Source organism: Zootoca vivipara, chromosome 3, assembly GCF_963506605.1.
Source record: "Zootoca vivipara chromosome 3, rZooViv1.1, whole genome shotgun sequence".
Lineage (NCBI taxonomy): Eukaryota > Metazoa > Chordata > Lepidosauria > Squamata > Lacertidae > Zootoca > Zootoca vivipara.
In genome coordinates, this window is record NC_083278.1 from 92,805,018 (window position 1) to 92,829,266 (window position 24,249).

The following is a 24,249-nucleotide window of genomic DNA, read 5'->3' on the forward strand; positions in this document are numbered from 1 at the left end:
CTATCCTGCATTAAGATTTAATTCTTTTTCCACTGGTAGCTGCATGGCTAGTGATAGTGTATCACTGGAAATCCCAAGTGGAGCTACCTCTTGAGACATGGTTCAATAATATTTCGGATATCTAGTTCAGAACAACTAACTGGGTTTAGAAGAGTTGCAAATGTAGTTGTAAAGGAAAATACCATTGATTAAACCTCCTTTGTTCATACGTAAGGGAAAAAGAAAATAAAGCAGAGAAGCTGGTAAAATATGGGCTGGACAAAGTTACTGTTAGGTGGATTTGTAACTGGTTGACTGACTGAACCCAAAGAGTGCTCATTATAGTTCCTTGTCATCCTGGGGGAAAAGTGATAAGTGGGGTGCCACAGGGTTCTGTCCTGTGCCTGCTGTTGTTCACTGTCTTTATAAACAATTTGGATGAAGGAATTGAGGGGATGCTCATCAAATTTGAAGACGACACCAAGCTGGGAGGGCATACAGAATTCAGTATGACCTTAACAGATTGGAGAACAGGGCCAAATGTAAGGTTCTGCACTTAGGCAGGAAGAACCAGCTGTACAAATATAAGAGGAGGGACACCTGGCCTGACAGTAGCATATGTGAAGACGATCTAGTGGTCTTAGTAGACTACAAGCTTAATATGTGATTCATCAGCTAAAAGGTTAATGCTGTTAGTCTGCATCAACAGAGGTCTAGTGTCCAGATCAAGGGAAGTAATGTTGTTGTTGTTTAGTCGTTTAGTCGTGTCCGACTCTTCGTGACCCCATGGACCATAGCACGCCAGGGAAGTAATAGAACCATTCTATTCTGCCTTGGTCAGACCACACCTGGTATCCTGTGTCCAGTTCTGGGCTCCACAATTTAAGATGGATATTGACAAGCTGCAACGTGTGCAGAGGAGGGCGACCAACCCAAACCAATGCATTCAAGTTACAAGAAAGGAGTTTGCGAATAAACACCATGAAGAACTTTCTGATGATAAGAGGTGTTTGACAGTGGAGCAGACTCCCATGAGATGGTGGATTCTCCTTCCTTGGAGGTTGGGTGGCCATCTGCCATGGATGTTTAGGTTGAGATTATGTCATTGCAGGGGGTTGGACTGGATGTTCCTCAGGGTCCTTCCAACTCTACAGTTCTATAGTTTTTTGACCCTGAAAAGGACAGCAGTACCCTTATGCTGTCTTTCACTTAACAGAGTATTTTCTTAATCTTTTAGGGCATAATGATGGCAACAGTTGTATGGTTAAGTTACAGGAAATATTAATTTGCCATGCAACATAATAAGGTGTGAAATTAAATTGTAAGGGACGGAGAACTTCAACAGAGGGAAGAAAGCAAGGGAAATGTTGCCATCAAATAGCAGCTGCTGTATATTGGTAGCTCTGCTTTAAAAATTGCCTGATGACATGGTAATAGCTGTTAATGGCAATAATACATTTCCATTTATATCATCATCAAATTCTTTCCTGCAGCCCCCTGCTGCCACCGCCGCCTTCCCAAGTGTCTCAAAATAGACTCTCTTATTCCTCCAGTTCTTGTAATTACTTGCATCAAGAAAAGACATGCTTAAATATTGTATACAAAAGAGAGAGAAAATTAAGAATTGGCCCCAGTTTTCCCCGTCTTCTGTTGTTTGTTCATTTAATGTCAGAAGGCATGACAATAACAAATATATATTTGGCCTACTAGTGTAAGTTCACACTAGTCTGGCTTTTCCAGCCCTTTTATTTCCTTCTGCCACAACTTTGCCGCTGCCGTGACACTTGCAGGCCCGCTCCACTGTTGTGCAGCTGATGCCCTGTCCAGGCTTATATCTTTCTTCGTGACAGTGAGTGTTCTTGCCAAATGCCAGGGACCATAGTCACATCTGTTTGTCTCCCGAGCTCGTCTGAGGCTGCTCGGGAACACTTTTTATCCAGGGGGCAGCTTTAACTAGGCCTAATACTCTGAAAAGCCCTGTTTGTAAATGCATACAATGAGGCGACAAGTTTCTGTTGTCTTTCCTTTAAAATTATTCCCTTTGACACGGCTTGCTCGAGTCCCTGTCACCAGCACGTCAACAGCCAAGTTTTCAGGCAAGGTGGTCTTAACAATTTCTATTGCCCCTGCCATAGAGCATGCCTAGCTTCCTGCCAAAACGCTATTTATAAATGATAGCTTGCAGCAAGCTATGGATAAGTGGAGAAGAATCAGGGGAATTAGCTATTTGCAATCTTCCAAGTCTGCAGCTAAGGAACGTCCAAGGCAGGGCAGCTCAGTCTCTTCCGTTTTGCCTTGTCCTGCTGCTTGGAAATCGAAACATTTGTTAAATAAATCAAGAGAAACAGAAATACTTAATTTTGCTTGGCTTCTTTCCCAATATTTTTGTATTTTAAGCATTTTACCTTGCTTTTCCACCAATAAGGGTCCCATAGCAGCTTACATAAGATCAAGAAGGACATCAGTATATCATTTAACTGGTAACAAATAAGTTTTTTAAAGAGGCAACCGTGACGACCGCGTAGGAAGTTGCCTTATGCTGCATAGTCAGGCTATAGGCCGGTCTAGCCCAGTATTGTTGAAACTGACTGGCAGCAGATCTCCACGGTTTCGGGCAGGGACAGATGTAAAGTTCTACACTTAGGAATAATTAGATGCACAAATATAAGACATGTAGCTTGAGAGCTGTACATGTAAAAAGGCTCTAGATGCTTTTAGTAGACCACATGCGTAACACAAGGTATAGCTCAGTTGGTGGAGCATGAGACTTTTCATCTCAGGGTCATGGGTTTGAGCCCCATGTTGGGTGAAATATTTCTGCATTGAACTTAGAAGATGATCCCCGTGGTCCCTTCCAACTCTACGATTCCATGATTCCATGAGTCAACAGTGTGATGCAGCAGCAAAAAGGTGAATGTGTTTCTAGGCTGCATCAACAGAAGTATAGTATCTATTCTGCCTTGGTCAGACCACACCAGGAGTACTGGGTAGGTATCACAGTTTGTGGGCACCAGGATATTGACAAACTGAAACATGTGCAGAGGGAGACGACCAAGGCATAGCTGCCAAGTTCTCCCTTTTTTAAAGGGAAATTCCATTATGCTGAATAGGCTTCCTCGCGAGATAAGGGAAAACTTGGCAGCTATGGACCAAGGTGATATAGGGTCTGGAAACCAAGTCTTAAGAGGAACTGTTGGAGAAGGGAAAGCTTAGAGGTGATACAATAGCCATATTCAAATATTTGAAGGGTTGTCACATGGATGATGGAGCAAACTTGTTTTCATTTGGTCCGGAGGGTAGGGCCCAAACCAATGGATGCAAATTACAGGATTTTGACTACATATTAGGAATAATTTGAGATGGTACAGGCTGTTTGACAGTAGAACAGACTGCCTTGGGGAGTGGTACTTTCCGCCATTGGAGGTTTTTAAACAGGTTGCATTGCTGTCTATCAGAGATTCCTGAGAGCTGTGATTCCTGCATTGCAGAGGGTTGCATTAGATTTCCCTTGGAGGTCTCTTCCAGCTCTACAGTTCTATGCTTCTATCATAATTTTAATGTTTTTATTTTATAGTTTTGTAGACTGCTTAGAGGCTTTTTACAATCAAGTGGTATACAAATTTTGTTAAATAAATAAAATAATGCTGCTTGAAAATGAAACAGTCTACGTCACAGAATTCATTTGACTCTGATCAACTGGATATGCGAATGGACTCACCCTTCTGCTTTCCACCTCATGCTGGGATTCTCAAATCCCAATTTTTAAGATCTTTCGATTCAGAGGCAGTGCCTCACAGTGTGCATAACAAGTTGTCAGTCAGTCAAGTTTATTGCTTATAGCCGAAGGCTGCTGCAATGTATACAATGCATAACAGGTTTGTTTTCCCACAATTTTTGCAATGCATGAAAAAGTAGAACTACTAATCTTTTTATTCATCCACTTTTCAAGATGTGTTAAATGTAGCTACAGTTAAATGCTAAAACTCTGAACTTGACCAAATCTGATTATCTTGTTTTGAGAGCATATGGGATATATGTTTTTTATAATAGTGATTGCTTTTTAATTCTTTATAATAATGCTTGTTTTCAGAATGTTGATAAAACTGAGGGGTTTTTCCTCAGAACAGTAGCAAACAAGCAAGCAAGCAAGCAAACAAACATCTCACCTTGGCTAGTGATCAAATTGTTGAGCTTTGCAAAGACAAATGATTCATTTATGCTGAAGAAACACAGCTGCCTTTCAGACATTCATTGATTTTAAATTAAAAAGTAACTGCTATGTTCTACACAAAGGGTGACAACAATAACAAAGTATTCCTTACTTAGTGTTATTTGTTGCAACTCCATTGCATGTGCCACAGGAGAAGCGGGGAGGGGGAATCCAAGTTCCATAATCTAACTGATCAATAATCTAGATATTTCAATGCAGTGTAACAGATAATCAATGTGAGCAGAATTACTCAAGCACAGCTAGCTGTTATTCCTGGAGCTAGGGTCTCCAGGTTCAATTGGCTGACTTTATTAATTTTTATCTTTCATCCTGCTTGAATTCTTTGTTTCCCTCCTTCCCTTTGCTTCTCAGCCTCCCTTCATTATAACAGCCCTGACAAACACTGCAATCTATTATAGAACAAGCTGTGCCCCAAAGTCCCTTGCTGTCAGTGACCCTGCAATAATATTATGAACAGAGGAGAGGGAGGCTTAATGTTTCTTTGTGTAAGTTATATTAGATTTCATATATTCTTCATCTACTGGTCTACAGTCACTTTTGGACCAACTTGAGACATCTACAAGGTCTGATTTTTTTTTTTAAAGCTTGGTCTAATTTATATTTCAGTTTAGACATCTTCAGACCGTGACTTGTAATAGAAGACAACTGGCTTATTATTAAACAAGCACTGTGGTTCCCAGTCCAAACAGTTGTATGGTGACTCTATGAGCGGACAAATACCTGACTCTCTTGTTCAGGAAACAGACACAAACACACATGGTTGCCCCTCCCTTCTTGTTCATACAGAGGAGAGGAAGAATCTGTCCATTGCTTTCACCTCCGAAACTGTCCTGTCTTCCTCCCTCCTCAGCCTGTTTAATGACAAATTAGCAAAATCATGCCCCCGCCCTCCATAAACCCAGTTCATAGCAAGTTGAAATAGAGCAAGGCATCATGAAATAGAGCAAGGCATGCATGCCTTTTACACATGTGTACACTTCAGGTACCTTTTTGTGTGTGCTAAATTTGAGAGGGGCTTTTCAGATGTTAGGAATTTCCAAAGACCTCAAGTTCCCTCCAGGTTTGTTGATACCTTTCTCTTGTACTAGGCTTCATAAAGCAAACACACACACACTATAGATTGAATATAGAAGGCATGATACAACCGAAGCCATCGTAATTATCTTCAGTTTGGAGTTAGCAAACTTCTGCCAAAGATTCAGAGAGGATGTAAGAAACAAAACTCAGAAACTTCTCCTCCTCCTTGCTATCTGTTAAAGAAGTCAGGTGTAAACTGCCTACCTAATGTTTGCTAGGGAATGTGTTAATTTGGGGGTATTTTGCTTTTGAGTTCTTTGGCTGCAACTTTTTGTTTTCTCTCTGAAAAAAACGAAATGTATCTCTTGGTTAAGTTCTGAACTGCGGTGATTCTCATAGCCTTGTCTTACCTGAAGTTAATGTATTTGTCCTTTCAGCCAAATAACTGAGTACTATAACCCTAGGAGTCAGAAATAGATGTGTACACTGTATCCCAGATAGGTCTCTGAATTGGAGCATAGTTGTTTAGTTTCGTTACCACCCAATAATCCAGTACATGGCAGGACTACCTTGTTATACTTTGTGTAATAGGGAGGATTTAGTCCCACTGGTAAAGCTGGAGTAATTAGACCCCCCTCTAATCAAGGTTTATCCATGATCTCTGGGGTGCCAAGGTAAGAAGAGGAGTCAAAACCTCTCAGAACGATTCAAGTCAGAAGAGGTTTATAAAGTTATGAACAATGTGGAAACCAGATTCTGAAAAAATTCCCCCTCTCTTCTTCAGTTCCAGAACTCTGGATCATCCAATGAAATGGAAGTAATTTCAGGACAGGCAAATAAAAGTGCTCCACATAATGCATGATTAACGTGGATTTTTTAATTAGAAGATGTGATAAGTTTTGATCAACAATTTGCGAGTAATGCAAAATCCTTGTGTTTCTCATTTTAAATTAAAAAAGACATTAAAGAGAAGATTTTGCAATGTATATATGTTACACATTACAGGTTTTGTTTAATCAATGCCATTTTATTATAAAACCAATAGAATGTTCTATTTAAAAATAATGTTTCATTTCCCACTTGTTTATTACCTGTGAAGAAATGCTTGTTAACTGATTATTTAAAAAATATATGTTTTTCTAACAGCAGATATTAATAGACAACTGATAGTCTATAATATTGTGATCATTTAAGTATGTTTACCTACTGCTTTGTCAGTAGCATCAGTATACATTTTATGTTGACTCAGAAAGATTGTCAGTTTTGAAAACCTGAAAGTATTTCTTTTAGAATTTATTTATTCCAGCGGTGATTTAGATTGTTTCTAAATACTGACTGCTTGTCAATAAACATAATTCATTTTCAGGATGTGGAACCTGCAACAAAATATTGCAGTGTGCAGTATTTCTGATCAGAATTCTAGACATAGCATTCCTTTCTCCATCCCAACCAGTTTTTTAATTTATTTTTATTTTTTTGCCCAGTAGTATTCTGTGCCAAGTGAGCATGCTCAGTCCTCACTCTTAGATTCCCCCCCCCCCAAAAAAATGTTTTGTATTACTGCAAACTTTGGGCTTTCTCCAAGTCTTTTTGATGTCTCCTTCTTGTGTATGGCCAATGCCCTTTTGGCTACATTGGTAACATCACTCTAAGCACTAGAAATACAAAAAGTATCTGAAAGATTCCAACATGTAGCTCTATGTTTATTTAAACTATTTTGACCAGGATGCAGATTCTTTGATACACGTCCTTCTGCAGAGTTATTATTTTTCCTATCAGTTATTAATACATCTCTCTGGTAATTGCTTACAGGCAGACAAGTGTGCATTTGGGATCCTTATGTATGGGTGATATCAAACGAAGGAGAAAAGCCGCACCACTGCCAGGACCCACCGGTAAGCAGATTCACCATGATGACACATCCAGATGTCTTAAGTCTGTAAAACAGCACGGAGGGCGGGAGAGAACCCAGAAACTGATTGGGGCTTACCTCCACAAAACTGGGCTTGGGGTGGTTTGACAAAGGAGCATTTTCAGGTAGCAATCCTAAACCCACTTACTAGGGAGTAAGTGCCACTGGCTTCAGTTGATTTGCATCTGACTAAACATGCATGGGATTACAGCCCAAGAGCATAGGTAGAAAAGAGCTGTTGCAACTTGACACTTAAAAGAGCAAAGGGCTGGTGCAGCTCATCCCTTTCCTCTCACTGATCTGTTTCCCATTGCCTGGTTTATTCATATGGGGGAAAGACTTCCTTACCGACACCAATGGAAGCATCCCTCCCATTGCAAACAGCAAGCATGGGATGGCCCAGTTCAGAGAAGAACCGCAGTCAAGGCAGCCCATATCAGAACCTAGCCTCGCATTTACTGTAGTAACCCTTCACTCTTCAGCAGTATATTGTCCGGATTAATTTAGATGACCAGTTTTTCTCCGACTACATGTATTGCCTTTTTCATTTACTATGTTGTTAGTGGAACTTGTTTGTTTAAATAAGTTCAGTGGAGAACAGACTCCACAGCTAATGGATGGAGTGGTTTTCACAGAGCACTAACTGACCTCCTTTGTGCACTGAACCTTCTCTTTACCCCATTCCCTCTTGACAAACTAGTCTTGCACAATTACCAAAACAGCCCATGGTGACTGGAAAAATCAGCACGTGTTGTGGCAAAGGTATCTAAATCCATCTTCTGTGTCACTTAGATCGTAAGCCTTCTGTCGGAGCCCATGCCAAGTAGGAGTTCTGTATTCTGCTTTGTATTGTTTGCTAAGTGTTTAATAGCAGTACTGAGCACACTATTTAAAATCCGCATGTTGCATACAAAAAGGCTACATTTTCCTAAAACAATTATGGGAATATTTCAGAAGGCACCCTGTATCTACAGTGTACATGAGAATTGATAAGATCAACTTGTGTTAATTGTCTTTTTCTGTATGTTCTTGAATGTCACTGTACTGCACACTTGTCAACAAGGAAATATAATTTATGGGTTGACTCCTGCTAATGGAAGCACCCTTTGAGCATAGGTCCACTCCGGTCATGCACCCAGTAGCAGGAGGAAGCAATGCTTGCCAGTTACCCTCTACCCCTGCAGCCCCAGTGCCACTTCCCACACTATTCTGAAGGGTTGAAGGACCCCCTGAAATAGTGTGGGAGATGGCTCTGGGATTGCATGGGGATCAAGGAATTGCCCAAATGCCTTTCATGGTCAGAAGTCGTCTTATGTTCATAGAAGGTAAAGCCTGCTCCAATCCATTTTGCTGGCATATCTAAAGTGTGCACACACAAACGTAGTTCTTGCCTTCTGAACTGGCTTGTGGAGCTCTTCCGTGAAGTTATCTAATTTTGGCATTTCAATAGAATGACTTTTGATTTTCATGGTGTTTCAGACTTCAGTGGCAGACCAAGAGAACTGTCTGAAAAATATTGCTAAAGCACCTTAGTGGCAGTAATATGGAAAAAGAGTGCATCTAGGTCAAGGCCTAAGACTCTGAACATATGTGTAGTGAGTAGGAAAATGCTTAATGACTGAGGAGAGGATAATATAATTATTTCTACAAGGTGATTTTAGCTTCACAACTTGCAAGCGACAGAAGGAAGTCATTTTGTAAAGTATATGTACGTATAAAGCATCATAAAATTAACTTTAGTGTACCTTTACATTCCAACCTATTCGGTATTTTATTGTGTTTGTGAAAGCTGGCGCACTTACTTAACTTTCTGGTGGTGGCAGTAGTGTAAATAGCCCTCTGTTTTCTACAAAAACAAGTTGATCCCCCTACCAAAGCCATAATTCTACAATGTTCAAGTGACTGAATGTGGTTTTATTTTATTTTTTTTTAAAGTAAGAGGCTGAGAAGGGATTTTGAGATTCTTACAGCGCTATTGCTCTATAAGGGCCAACTTATGGAATAAAAATAGAGAAAAGTGCCTCTCAATAACTACAGCGGAGGCTCCACACATTAGGGATTATCAAAGCAGTTAAGAGGATAAACGGTGAGCCCTGGATGCCCCCCATTCAAATCTCAGCTCAGCCATGAACTCCAGCAAGCCTTGCCTCTCAACCCCCCCCCCTGCATTTCCCTGTAATATAGAGACAGAAACAGTGGGCTAGCACTACTGCAGCTACCTCAGCATATTCTCCTTGCAGTGCACACGATAGCCATCCAGCTTTGCCTCCTGACAAATCCATCCTGTGAAAGGTGGCAGAAGTAGGAGATGCTTGTACCAAACTCTGTGGCCTAGGTGGGCCTAAAGGCCTGCAAATCCAGGGTGGGGTAAAGTCAAGGGCCCTGCTTCGAGCGTCACAGTACAGGTGCTTTTATATGTTGCCTTTGCGCTGGTAGAAGGCAACTGCGCGCTTCGGCATCCGAAAACCTCGACTTACGAAGACGGCCGCTGAACGGATCGTCTTTGTAAGTCGAGGTACCACTGTATTGTATTTTAAATGACCATAACTCTCCCTTTCAGCCTCATGGTGAAGGGCATGTAAAAAAAATAATTGATGTTTATGATAATGGGGTACTGAATTTGTAAGAGGGAAAACACACTTTGCATCTGCTTAGGGAAACTTCCCTCCACATTTGCTTTGAGGATGTTTGAGGATTGAGAGCTGATACAGTCCAGAGCTGCACACAGCAAGGACCCCCAAATGACCACACAGAGAGCACTTGACTATGGAAACAGCAGCAAACAGGCCTTTCATCGGCACGTGGGTGGGCTGATGTCGGTCACTGCAGGATCCTTCCTTATTTTGAAAAACACTCAATAGTCTGGTTAGGCTTTTCTACAACAAAATAGTGCTTGTTTTGTTAAATGTGTTTTAATACCAGGGCATGTTTACTCCATTTTATTCCTGCAGTTATGATGGTACTATGATCTAAGTGAGTTTAAAATGCAAAATGGCGCATTTCTTTCTTTTTAGTCGGAGTTGTCAAACTTTTGTTTTTTGCTGTCACATATCAGGAATGTAGAAGTAGCTGTAAATCATGGGATGGCAGTAGCAAGGGGAGAAGAGAAATGTTAATTGTGTGTGCTTCACAGCTGAAGTAATACACACGGCTGTAAGACCCCTGTCAACTACAGTACATAGAAGACTAAGATTAAGCCTTACACTTAAATACCCTGGGAACTGAGCATTGCCCAGTAAGACTGGACCCGTTTTTGTTTCAAAAGAAGTATGAAATCAAATAAGATAATCAAATTGTTTGTATTGAGTTAATTTACAAAGCTTTGCTGGAATGTTCCATTCCACTAAGAGTTTAAAAGATCCACGAAATAAACTGTGAAAGTGAGGCACCTATGCAATCCTGCAACTAGTCAGTTGCTCCCCTTGACTTAAAATGCCTTAGCTTGTGTGTAACTGGGTGAATTATATTCCTCACAGTGGTGTTTAAATATAATTTAATTCTTCTGCCTTATTTATTCAATTATTTGGATATTTTCCCAACCTTACCCCAGAGGCTCAGATCTGGCAAAAAGGCCAGCCTCCCAGTAATAGACTTGTGAGCCTAGCAAGTGCATGAAGAAAAGATTTCCATTGCCACATTCATAAATGTCGGTTGGTGACAAATGGTTTCCCCTATCTTTGTATGCAGTATGTTGAACAGCCTTATTTATGCATGTATGGAGGATAGATAGCATGGTGGAGCTAACAAACAGTTGGAATGAGGTGTTTGTGTATTTGTGAATCCTGTTCAGCACCTGTGCCGCTACGTACTTCTAGATACATTACAAGGCTGTAGACTACTGTAGCTAGAAGTGTTATTGGTTAAACATTTATTAATTGTGACAAGAACACCCAATTTATTTCAGCGCTCTGGCTTATTTACTGCTCTTTCACCTTTGTATTTTGTATTGAAAAAGTAAAATGAATATTGATAGAGTTAGCTATTGATTTCTAAATTTATAGCCTGTTCTCAGCCTTGAGACAAAGTCACATACCAATAGCGCCGTGTGTATTAGTAACAAAGGATGTAGATTTACTCTTACAGCAATGAAAAACTGTTGAAGCAAGAAACTTTTAGCAGTGGAGAGCATTTTATAGTTTGAAAAATGTCATCTGTAAAGGTGAACTAAAGCTGTGAAGAAAATAAGGTGAATTCTATCAGATAATTCCAGTCAACAGCTGAAGTAATAGGGTCCTAATCTGTATTTTTTTTTCCTCGAAAGAGGAAACGTTTGACTTTATAGTCTATGCTAAAGCTCCTTTTTTTTAACATTGCAGCAAGAAACCAGGAAGGGTGTATCACATGAAACAAAAGATGCTTCTCCTCATATATTGCCTACAGTTTACATACAGCCTTTTAAAAATGACAAAGAATGGTTGGAATATGTTGTTCCTCTTAGGGCAGCCATGAATTTATTTCAGGAAATAAATACCTGAAGGAATTGATGACTAGTGAAGCAATATAATATCTGACATGGGAGCATGTCATTCTGAATGCCTTTGTCGGCTTGCTAAACACCTGAACTGTAATACTATTCCGTATGAGTCCTTAAGAGGCTTTATGGCAAAAACAGAGTGCCCTTGAGTTTGTGTGGATATGCATGCACCTGGGCACACACTCACAAAACAAATGCTTTCATTGTTGATTCCTGATTCCTTGGAACGTGACTAGGAAAGCAGGGCTCTAGCATTTCCAATTTCAGCACCAATAGTCACCCCCCCCCCCCCCGAGCAAAGTATAGGTAGCAATACAATAGGCAAGGGACACTCCATCCACTCCTACTGCACTTAACTGGTTTTGCACATTATATAAACACACTATCAAAGAGGCTACAGGTAAGTTGGAGAACGAAACTTAACTGCAGTACCCCAGGTAATCCTGTGTCTCTGAGACCGCAGAGTCACCCAGAAGGTTCTCCATTGGTGTAAGGCTTGAAGTCTGATTTCTGTAACTGACTGTCTTCTGTGCTTCCCTGGATCTGAAACCAGTTGTGTCCATCTCCTGGTTTGTTTCCCCTCTATGCCTCAGCAGAACAACACCAAAGGTTTAGAGCACTTCCTCATCGCACATCAGTCATCTCCTCCCTTCTCCACACCCATGGCTCTCTGTACTTTCTTCTCTGTACTGCCCCCCACAATTTTATTGTTAACTTGTGGAAACTTCAGGCAATATCTCCTCCTCTTCCTACCCCACAAAGAAAATACAAAAATGTGAGGTTTACATAGAAGAGAATGCTCTGGCACTAAGAGTACAGGAAAGCTTTTCTTGGCCTTTTGCTTTTGGAGTTGCCTTTGAAAATTGCTGTATAACTTTAAGCCACTTCACAAATTGTGTGCATTCCAGATGGCAAGTTCCTGTATAGGAGAATAATGAAACTCCACCCAGTTTTCATGGTGATGAAACAAGAATTAGAACAAGCAAAAACAGCAGAGGGTTGCTTTAAACATTTCACATGTAAAATGCAGCAAATGCTGGCATATAACAGTAGCTCAAGGTAGTAGATAATCTTTGATGAAAAATAAATGCTTCAATGTTTTGTCTGGGTTAGTTGGCTACATGTTGTGTTTCAGGCTGATGCACTTTGGAATGACTTGAGTTATCAACTCTATTTTTTTTATAAGAATGTGTTTTAATGAAAAATCTGACAGATTCTCTATTATGGTATGTAATATCAAGTACTGCTATAAGGTCATCATGACTCTGTTTAACAAGGTAATCAAAAGGCTAAATGTTTTCATTCCGCTTAAAAATTGCCAGCAAAACTATTTTGCTGACGTCTAATGCAGCGGTGATTAAAAATCAGACTTGAATATGAGCAGTGCCAAAATGATGATTTGAAACTACTGTGATTATACTATTCCAACAGAGGTTACCCAGGCCTGGCTTGTGGTGAAGGTCAACCTTCTGATCTGTTTATAGAAAAAGGACAGATTTGGGTTAGCTAGATAAGCTGGGGTAAATTTCCAATGCATCGAGCATCAGAGGTTGCTTCCAGTTTTTCTACTGTATAACAAGCTTGCATATTGTCTCTGTTAACACCAAATGGTTCTGTTGGCATTGTATGATCGGTCCAATTAAAGATTCTATCAAAGAGAACAACCAGCAAAAATGCCTATAACCAGTACTTTTTCACACAGTTAAATGGTTAACTATGGAATTTGCTTCCAAAATAGGCAGTTAGGACCACCAACTTGGAGGTTTTAACAGAGGATTAGACGAATTTGTGGAGGATAAGGCTATCAGAGGCTAGTAGTATTGTAATTTTATGTTGTGAACCGCCCCGAGATCTGCAGATGAAGAGCGGTACAGTATACACATTTAATAAATAATTACAATACCTTCACTGTCAGAGGCAGTGTGCTTTCCAAAATCAGTTGCTGGTAATCACAGGTGGGGAAAGGGCTGTTGTGCTTAGTTTCTGCTTGGAGGTTTCCCATGGGCATCCGGTCGGCCGCTGTGAGAACAGGCTGTTGGACTAGATGGGCCTTTGCCTTATCCAGTAGGCTTTTCCTATGTACTTCAGAAATATGGTATCCTGAACAGGCCTAGCTGCTGTTTTTATCTGTAAGCTGCCTCTAGCCTTGTCAGGGGGAAAGGTGGGCTCAATAGCTCAGTAGCTAAAGCATGAGACTCTTAATCTCAGGGTTGTGGGTTGAAGCCTCATGTTGGGCAAAGAGATTCCTGCATTACAGGGAGTTGGACTAGATGATCCTTGTGGTCCCTTCCAACTCCACAATTCTACGATAAGCCCCAGTACACAGTGCTGTATCATGAATATGCAGCACCAGCCTTGTTAACCCCCCCCCCCTTGGGAGAAAGTCAGAAATGCTCTAGAGAGAGGATTGAGAAGATGCTAACAGAAGATAAAGGGAGAACCTCTGAATGCATGAAGGTGCCTTATACCAAGCCAGGCCATTGTTTTATCTGGTCCAGTGTTGACCATCTCGAATATCTCAGGCAGAGGTTGTTTCCAGCTTTACTACCTGATCTTGTTTTAACTGGTGATGCCAGGGGTTTTCTGCTTACGAAGTATGTGCTCTGCCACTTGAATCGTGGTCATACCCTGAGGGGAACCGGGTGCAAACCCTTGCTTGTCCTTAAAGGTGCCATTTAGGTCTTACCATTGATTTTGCATTGAAACATATAGACTAGCATTCAAACAAAAGGTCTCAGCATTCACTTTCTGGGAGTGCAGATAGTGAAGCAGAGCATAGAGTGCATATAGCAGCGTTGGTGTGATTGCATGTTGCCCACTTCAAGCCTCATGGGCCTTAATGTCCCTTACTGAAGTTCCACTGAGCAAGTGGCTTGGCACCTGTGGAAACCATCCCAGCAGGCATGTGAGCATCTATATATACCAACAGTCTGAATACCACGAAGGTGGTGCATTATTCCTCAATACTGTGCGATTTCGGCATAGTTAACTGGATGACTTTGGTTTGGTTTGGTTACTGGTAGTGATTTTTGTATCTATATAAACATTAGCTTTTTTTTTTAAAAAAAGGAATTATTCACACTGATTTAATTTCTCTAGGGGATCCCTTAAGAAAAAAATCATGGATCAAGACGGCTTGTGGTTTTGAGAGCAGCACTGTTACAGCATATCTTTCCTGCATCAAGCGGTTTCAGACCTTTACATTTTGCAGGCTGGTTTAGCAGCCACAAATAGAGAAGTGAAAGGAATACTCTGAATATTAAATGTCTTCAGAGAACAGGGGGAAAGGTGCACTAGGTTATAAAGCGAAGCAGCATGTATCTCCCTGTTTTCCATTGGCTGTTTATCCAACATCAATACAACACTTTAGGAGCCAAATTACTAAACAAGCTGCCAATTAGGCTTGCAGTCAGCTGGATAGATTAGTGGCTAAGAGAGGCAGATACAAGATTTTCATCTCTTGAGCCAATTACTCAAGTGAATTACCATCCACGGTGCTCCTTGGGAATTTAAGGTAGAAAAGACTCACTCTGCTGCGATAGTGAGATCCAGGATAGGGGGTCAGGGTTATCAGGCCATGTAGTGTAAAAATTGCCCAAGCAAAAAAGAGATCCTTCTTGGAAAGGACTTAAAGGATTTAGGGCTGCCAGGAGTGCTGGAAAAGAAAATAATAGTTGTGGGGTGTCCTGCTGCAGCAAACTTGTTAAATTCGCTTGTGTTAATCTTATAAAAGGGAAGAGAGAACCAAGACGGCCTCAGTTTTAGCAAAAAAACAACAACTTCAGCCTGAAATAGTGCCTTCTTAGGAAATGGTCAGACTCTGCTCCACTTTTACATGTGCATATTACTAAAAATGCAGGGTAAGGAATATTAAATTGTGTTTAATCCAAAATCATTTAATTGGGACTATTTGGAGAGTCCTACGCACATACATTCCCATGTTATGTTTTATTTCTAAACCACTTATGTTTCATACCTGGTGATTCCAGACCCAAAATTTAGTGCTGCTCTGCTTAGGCTGCAGCCCTATGCATACTGAATAGCACCATTGAGCACAATGGGATTTACTTCTGAGTAGACATCCAAAGGATTGCTCTGTGATGGTACAATCCTGCACATATCTGCTCAGAAGTAAGTTTCACTGAGTTCAGTGAGATTGACTGTAAGGTAAGATTAAGAATAAACTCGTTTTTAAGAGACTGACTAAAGTGCTCCTAGGTAATTGGAAATAATTTATTTTAAAATGGTAATTTATTATTAATACTTTTAGTACTTAATATTTTTAAGTACTTCAAAAAGTGTAGATTTTAATTGTCATATGAGAACAGACATTCTCTTTTCTCTCACACACAGGAAGGAACACTTTTCTAATATGCCTGCTATGACACATACTGGCATCATCTAAAAAGAGAACACTTTTCTTCTACAACTAATTGTTTTATTCATGTATCATTTTATTCAGATTTAATGCATTCAGTGATTTAAAATAAATGAATGCATGATATTAATCAAACAAGAGTTCGTACATCAATAGATAGACCTCCCCCACAAAAAAATATAATGTTAAAAATAGAATGTACAGGTCAACCACAGATAAAGCTTCCACCACTAAGCATCTGCATAAATAAAGAGATCTGATTCCCCACCCCCTAAAAGACGCTCCAGTCTCAATCAGTATTTGTGCTCCATGAGAACGGCATTTTGCCCATGCCTATGTACCTTAAATGTGTGGCATTTTTTTCTAAGTAGTGTGCTTCTCGATTTCTGTTAACATATCTGCTGTTTTTTGGCCTATCAAAAGCAGCACATTCCAACTGAGTTCATTGGGACTTACATCTTGGTAAGTATACCTGGATTTGCAACATTAAACTCGTGTTAAAGGGGAAGTGACATCAGTTTTCTTATGAGCCTGAACAGGAAATACAGTAATGTGTTTCAGTCACAGTGCAAGCAGTTAATGTTCACACACATTAAGCAATAAATTGTTTATTTAATCAAGGCCACTTCTGGTATGTTGTTTTGTTTATGGTTGTTGTTTTTTTTAAAAAAAACAACTCTATAAAAATAAAGTTCAAAAGGTACCAAAGCAAAAGCTGCAAGATGTGCGTGTTAAAATATAGGCAAAGTTTCTGCGGTTCTTTTGTGTTTTGAGAGCCCTGCTGAAATTCTTAAGCAAATGTAAAACCTGAACTTCGGCAAGCTGTTGTATCCCAAAATGATTAAACAGATGTGAAGCCTGCAGCAGCATTAGACCTCTGATCTGATTTTTAGCTTACAGATGGAATTAAATTAATTCATGGCAATCCCTGTAAAATCAAGGGTATGGCACTGAATGCTAGTGCTCTGCTTAACCAGAATGTACCTGTTCCAACAGCTGTTGAGAAAAATTACATGGCTTAATTTTCATAGAAATCTACCTTTAATGACATCATAAATATTATTTTGGAATAAAAATTTAATTGCAAGGTTTGTTTTTTCTCTCTCTCTTTTTTCCAAAGGAGTGCCTTGATTTACTATATACAAACTTTATTGCCCTTTTTTTCTTTTATGGGCTTTATATTAAGTCTCTAAAACATTTACATGCATAAGGACTATCTCCAGGAATTGTGAAAATATGCACTGGTAGAACTACAAGACTGTACATTTTGGCTTACTGTGATTTCCCGGCGAATTCTGAAGCTTTTGCTCTACCAATGAAAGTCACTGGCCAAGCAAGTGTGCTCCGTTTACTGTGTTTGTGGCAACAACTGCAGTGGGCTGCCCACTGACACTGTTTGTTCTGGTAACAATCATACATTGCAGTCCTTAAACAGCAGAAAAAGCATTCTGCCACTGGTGCAGCAGCCTGTTATTAATGAGCAGTATTAACTCTGGTCTTGCAGAGATTGTCACGAAGTCTTTCCTGCTGAAACAGTTGGAGATTCTCTGCCTTTCTCAAGCTGTTTGCATAGCTACTTTTCTTATAGATGGGGGGGGGACTGCTACAGTATTTATAATCCCTGGCATGTTTAGAAAGTTGCCCCCAATTGTTTCTGGGGCCACGTGCTAGAAACAGCCCCTTGGGAAGTTAATTCTTTTAATTGTGAATTTCCAAGTAGTTGCTTTAATTAGTCGATTAATATAAACTACAGTAAAATAAGTGTTTAGTTCCTTGCGTTTCAGTCAGTGAGCACCAATAAATTTTGCATGTGGTTGTTCTCTCTGTGTTTTAGGTGACACAGGAAAAACTGCAAGAAATAAGGTTACAGTAACGGTCAGGGGTACCTTTACCTTTACTTTAACTGTTGCCTCAAATAGAATGCAATGTTCAAAATAAGCCAATTAGAATGCCTTTAATATGCTAAATCACTACTGTACAGAAAGTAGTGGCTTCAGAGTTTTCCACAAACAATGAAATATTGCATACAGCTTACCTTTTTTTAAAAAAAAAAGGCAAACTTAAATAGGCCTAGTACAGATGCAATTCTGCCCCATCACCAGAGCATAGTTTGGTGATTAGGAACAACACACCAAGTACCCAGGTGTTTCTCCAAGTGTTTCTCCAGGTGTTTCTCACTCCAGGTGTTTCTCACTTAAACATTGGTCTCCTTCCTTTTAAATGTTGACATAGCATTATGTCCAAACGGCACTGATATTTTTTTGGTAACCATTGTGTCAAAACATAGTTTGCAAACCTGTTTGTGACCATCAGTTACAAGATGATCTGGTGCTAACAATGATTTGGTGCCATCAGACATAGTGCACTGACCCAAATGTGCTCATGTGCTCCCCATGAGCGAAGTGGAGCACATGATCCCATGCGATGCTCCCAAACACCAAACAGTGAATACCAAAAATAAGGCAGCATTCCATCTGCACTTGTGCTACAAGGGGTGGTAAATCAACTAGTTTTCTTATCCTTTAATCAATATGCAGTGACAGCAGACTTTGATCCACTGGGAAGTGCTTTTGAACCGTAGTTGGCCTCTGTCAGTCTCAAGAGACAATGGAAGAGTGCACCTTCAGGGTTAAAGTCAAAGTGTTGGAGAGTTGCAGCGCCTACCTTTAAACATGTTATCATTAAAAACATTGAATGATAGATACCCAGTGTTGCACAAGTGGATTTCCTCTTCCTCTCCTCTCCCCGTCCCCACCCCCACCCCCGCTCACAAATACATCCCAACCCTCCAAAGCAGATGTAATGAGAGTGGGGACTGCAGGAGGTAGGAGAGGGAGAGAAAAACCTGTTGCCTGAGCAGAACTTGGGTCTCTCAGTGGACGCGCACAATTGGATACCTCCCACCAACCTGTTTTCTTTCTGTAACCCTTTACACTGTGGCGTACGCTTTTATATCCCTAACATATCTCATTTTGTGTTTAAAACAATTGTGTAAGGAAGGTTATGCTGCGAGGGTGGGTGGCTTATTGAAAACCATTCAGTGAGCTCTAATAGCTGAGGCTAGAGTTAAAGCAAGTGCGAATCCACATCAAAATGCAGCACTTGATCAGGTGGGCTTGCAGTACGGTAGGAGCAACAGTAAGTAGTATTGGCATGCAATTAGCAAAGCTGTTTTTTGGCTTGTATATTTATAGGTGCTGAATGGAACAAAATGCATGGAGTTTCACATTCTGATAATTATATCCTATGTTGAGGAGGAAAATTTCATTATATTGTATATTAAAGTACTTAAGTATCAGTTAAAAACAAAACTCTTCCAATTACCTGTCAGTCACAGAAAATTGTGTACTTTCCACAGAGGGGCTGGGATCAAGAATAGTAACACCACTATATAAAGTTGCACATTTTGAAGAACAGGGTGTTCAGCTCTCTATTCCTTATAGAATGCTGGTTTCTGTTAATGTTAAAAAGAGTAATTATAAGACTTTCACTTTTCAGGTCCTTTGTTTTAACTCTCTTGTATTCATTGTTAAACATTTGTATCCAACTTTCAGCAAAGAGAGACTAGCACCTGAGACCACCACAGCCTTGTTAAGCTGAGCTTGTTAGGCTTCCTCACCTATTTCCATTCTGCCCAGGACCAGCCCAAGACAATTTGCTGCCTGAGGCACAGGACAAGATGCCAGCAACCCAATTTTCTTATACAGGAGCCAAGCGGACTGGCATTTGCACCTTATTTCAAATCAGGCAAAAAAAGGACAGTGTCCTCAATCGCATCGCACCTGAGGGTATCTTAGAAGATTCAGGACAGGCCATGTGGCATATGCACAGCTTTGTCCTCCAACACCTTAGCACAACTCACAGAAAGTGGGAAAGGACATAAAAGGGAGAACCCTAACCCAAATATCTACATGGCAATCTGACTCCAGTGCCACCGTGAGCTGGGTTATCTCATGTGCCACCACAGCCACAGACAGGTGTGGCACAGGCTGAAGTAGCTGGTAGTTAGCATAGATTGGATTTTTATAGATTAGATTTTTAGCATAGATTGGGCCTCCCCAATAGTATCACCACATAATGCTCAATATTATATAGACTGCAAAGATTTTCGTGACAAATGTGCAGCTTAAGGGAGCTGAGCAATTCTTTAACATTGATTAATGCAACCAGGTTACCCTGTTTTCATTTCTATGGTTCTTGCCACCTTTGAGTCATGTTGGAATGTAATTTCCAACACATGTTATTATGCATGGTGTTAAGCATTTATATAATTCTTTTTTCCCCCCTTTCAAATAAGGGAAATTAGCCTAGAACATTTTCAGATCAACATGCAACCTTGAGGTGCACAAAGACATCCTGTTCTAGCAACCTATTAGATAAATTAGGAGAATAAGAAGGTTTAAGGCTTATGGGGAGATTATCCTGCTCTTCTGCATATGGCCATCCTGATTAATGCTGTGTATTTCTTTTAATCTCAGGGTTTGTAGGTGAAAATGCTCAACCGATCTCAGATAGCAACATTGGCAGTAGGATGCTCCAAAGTATGGGCTGGACACCTGGCACAGGCCTTGGACCAGAAGGCAAAGGGATAGCCGAACCAATCCGAGCAATCCAGAGGCCAAAAGGACTTGGACTTGGATTCAGCTAACCGAAAGGCACTCGAGCTGCTGTTCAGACAAGACGATGACCAACCTTTCAGCTTTGAAATAACTAAAAACATTCAGCTGTTCTCAGAAACATCCTGTGATTCTTACCGTCACTTTTGAATACAGAAGCCTCAATGTTTTCTATTAAAAGCTGCAAGGGACCGGCCATTAGGGCAGTCCTGATGTTTGAACCCTAACTCTGTAATGGTGCTAATCTTTTTAATTGTACTTTTTTATTTTCTGTGGTCTTGACCATTTATATTGTCAAAATTCCCAGGAACTGATTGGATTCGTTCCCCCCACCCCTTTAAAGACTTGCCAACTGCACAGGTGCACCTGAGTTTTTCCTTTCTCAGCCATTTCATAGAACAGGCCACTTTTGCTAGTTTCAATTATAATGGAAAGCTGCTGTGTTACTTAATAAGATGGTGCAGATGCAGTATAGTATTAGACCTTGCTGCACCTTCCATTCCAAAAAGGTATTGGTAGATTGTTCATCAAGGCAGCATAGATGCAGAGCTGCTTCAACAGCACTCTAGTGGGGAAAGAAGGAGTGACAGAGTTCACCTTTCTAAAAGATTGCATCTCTGCCCCAGTGGCAGCCAAATACAGCCTTCATGGGCTCTGCCTCATTTCAGGCCAGTTTAATTTGACATTTAATTTGATATATAATATTTGCAGATGAGCCAACATAAAGCACATATTGCTTCCCAGCATGCAATTTTGCATGAGAAACGCATGACAAACGGCAAGCTTTTTTATTCCAGGAGTTGCCGCATGTAACTCCACCCTCCTCTCTCTCACCCTAATACACACACCCTTTGAGTACAATTTTAATCGGTTGTTGCATCTTAGGTGGTGTTATTTTAAAAGCAAAGTTTTTAAACCAATTGTACTGCTGTCATTTATCCAATCACTGTGAATGTGTATCCCGACCTGTTGTTAGCTAAGTGGATTTAAAATGGGACATTAGAGTCTCTGAATTATAGTTATAATTTGGAAGATATTTCTTAAGTAGGGGGGAAAACGGTGGTGACAAAGGTGGGCCAGGCTTCTCAGGCACATATTCTTGAAAGGATTTGAAACACTATAACAGGAAGTGCTTAAATTTTATCAACAGCCATAATTTCACACTTAATATTTTGGCTTGCTTTTGTCCTGACACCAATCTCATTAAAGAGTCCTTCTATCACTGGACTGGAGGTTTATTTCAATGAGTGTGTTGGCTTGGCTTAATCGTACCTGTACCCTAAAGTAATCACTTCAGAATTCATATACTGCTGCCAGCATAAGGCTGTATTCAGATGTCACACTTCCCACCACCTGCTATCATTTTCATAATAGCATTCCCTACCAGACACAATGGGTGAGATCCACTTACACCATTGGGCTTTCCTGCTGCTCCATTCCCATTGCCGCCCACTTTTCCCTCAAAAGAGCCACTCCTGAGTTTCAAAGGATCTTCCAGAATGGGGTGTGCAGGGGGGCGAAGGAGAAAATCAGCAGGGATAATACCAGCTTTTGTGGCTGAAAAAAATAGGTACTCTTAAATAATAAAATCCAGTTTCTGAATTCTGCTTTTTTTTCTTTTTTGCCATGCTCAAAACATAAGGAATAGGGGAAGGGAAATAAAAAGGAATAGGGGAAGGGAAATAAAAAAAATTCCTTCAGTAGCACCTTAAAGACCAACTAAGTTTTTATTTTGGTATGAGCTTTCGTGTGCATGCACACTTCTTCAGGGGAAGGGAAGATTGAATTCTCAATGGCTTCAAGTAAGTAACAAACTGTAACCGGGAAACTGCCATTGCCTGGGCCCTGTGGTATCTGTAATATATTAGTTGCCCCTGCATTGCACCCGACCATCATATGAATGGGCAATTAACTGGTTTCCAATAGAATAGAACAAAAAATATGGTGGTAAAATAGGCCTGCAAATAAGTGTCTCAGGAATGCTTGGATGCTAAGACTCCCCTCATAAAAGTTGTCTTCTCCAATATCCCAACACGAGAAGTGTTCTTCGTGGGGGAAGGCTATCTAGTAGCTGTGAATATTTTTTCCAAAAGAAACTAGCACTTGTCTACGTTTCCGAGCACAATTCAAAGTGTTGGTGCTGACCTTTAAAGCCCTAAACGGCCTCGGTCCAGTATACCTGAAGGAGCATCTCCACCCCCATCGTTCTGCCTGGACACTGAGGTCCAGTGCCGAGGGCCTTCTGGCGGTTCCCTCGCTGCGAGAAGCCAAGTTACAGGGAATCAGGCAGAGGGCCTTCTCAGTAGTGGCACCCGCCCTGTGGAATGCCCTCCCACCAGATGTCAAAGAGAAAAACAACTACCAGACTTTTAGAAGACATCTGAAGGCAGCCCTGTTTAGGGAAGCTTTTAATGTTTAATAGATTATTGTATTTTTATGTTTTGTTGGAAGCCGCCCAGAGTGGCTGGGGAAACCCAGCCAGATGGGCGGGGTATAAATAATAAATTATTATTATTATTATTATTATTATTATTATTATTATTATTATTATTACCTTCACACAATAAGATTTCCATTCGCTTCTTCCATTTCCTTTTCACCCAACAAGATCCTGGCTACCAGCTGATACTATCTATCTCATATATGATGCTATCTATCTCATATATTGGTTTCACCTTTTAAGTTACATTACTGAAATAAATGCAATTTTCGACGATATTCAAATTTTCCGAGTTTCACCTGTATTCCATGCTGGGGGGGGGGGGTGGGATGGGGAAGTGTCTTCTGTGGTAGCAGAAGGATGAAGCAGATAAGAAACTGGGGAAAACAGAAACAAGTTTCCTTCTCCACAATTGTATGACTGTGAATACGGTTCTGCCATGTCAAATGGTTGCCTGAGTTGAAGATGGTGAGGGGCTGAAAATAGAGGAGAGCTACTGCAAAAAATTGTAGGAGGAGAGGAAGAAGAAGGAAAGAGACTGTGTTTAAGGAATCTGCAGGTGTTCACTGGACAGATGGCCTCCCAAATGTCCTTTTCCCCTTGGGAACTGCCTTGGGGATAGAACTGTTACTCCTCTTCTGACAACAGCAGCCTTGCGCCTATGGCAGTAGCAGCCACTATACCAAACAGCAGCCTCAACTCAGACCTATTTGCAGGCCATATCCCTTGCACACCTCCTAGAAAAACATAAAAACTGCTTAACAGACCAGGAAGCAAAAGGTCAATGTGAATGTGACAGAAGTGAACAACCAGCTTCGTTGCTGTCTAGATGACAAGTAATGCAGGAGATGGAGGAGAGATGCAGATGATCATCAAGCTAGCATAGCTGTAAAAATACAGTATGGCCAAAGGAAAAGAAGGAAGCAGTTATGGCAAAGGCAGTGGCCAAAAACAAAGGTCCCAAGAAACTAAGAGGAAGAAACAGGAGCCAAGGGAGAATATATAGGATTCAGGTGACCGTATTTGTTTGCTAAGGTCGGAATTATCTACTCTGACTGATTGCTCAGTGTCTCGGGTAAAGGCTTTTGTCATCAACTGCGCTCTGATCGAATTCAGGTTGGGAACCCCTGGGCATGAACCAGATTTCATCCAGCTCCCCGGGTCCCCTTCCGACTATCAGCTGTTCAGTGAGGTGAGGAAGG

General features: G+C 40.7%; 1 protein-coding gene across 1 annotated transcript in view; it reads left to right on the forward strand.

The window, feature by feature from the left end:
* The window catches only part of GPATCH2 (G-patch domain containing 2), a 106,179-nt gene extending 83,225 nt beyond the window's left edge, over window positions 1–22,954 (forward strand). The window contains exons 9-10 of the mRNA XM_035111346.2: window positions 7,040–7,122; window positions 20,470–22,954. Of these exons, the coding sequence (XP_034967237.2) occupies window positions 7,040–7,122; window positions 20,470–20,639 (253 nt within the window). The 3' untranslated portion in view covers window positions 20,640–22,954. The remainder of the gene's footprint in view (window positions 1–7,039; window positions 7,123–20,469) is intronic.
* The last annotated feature ends 1,295 nt before the right edge of the window (window positions 22,955–24,249 follow it).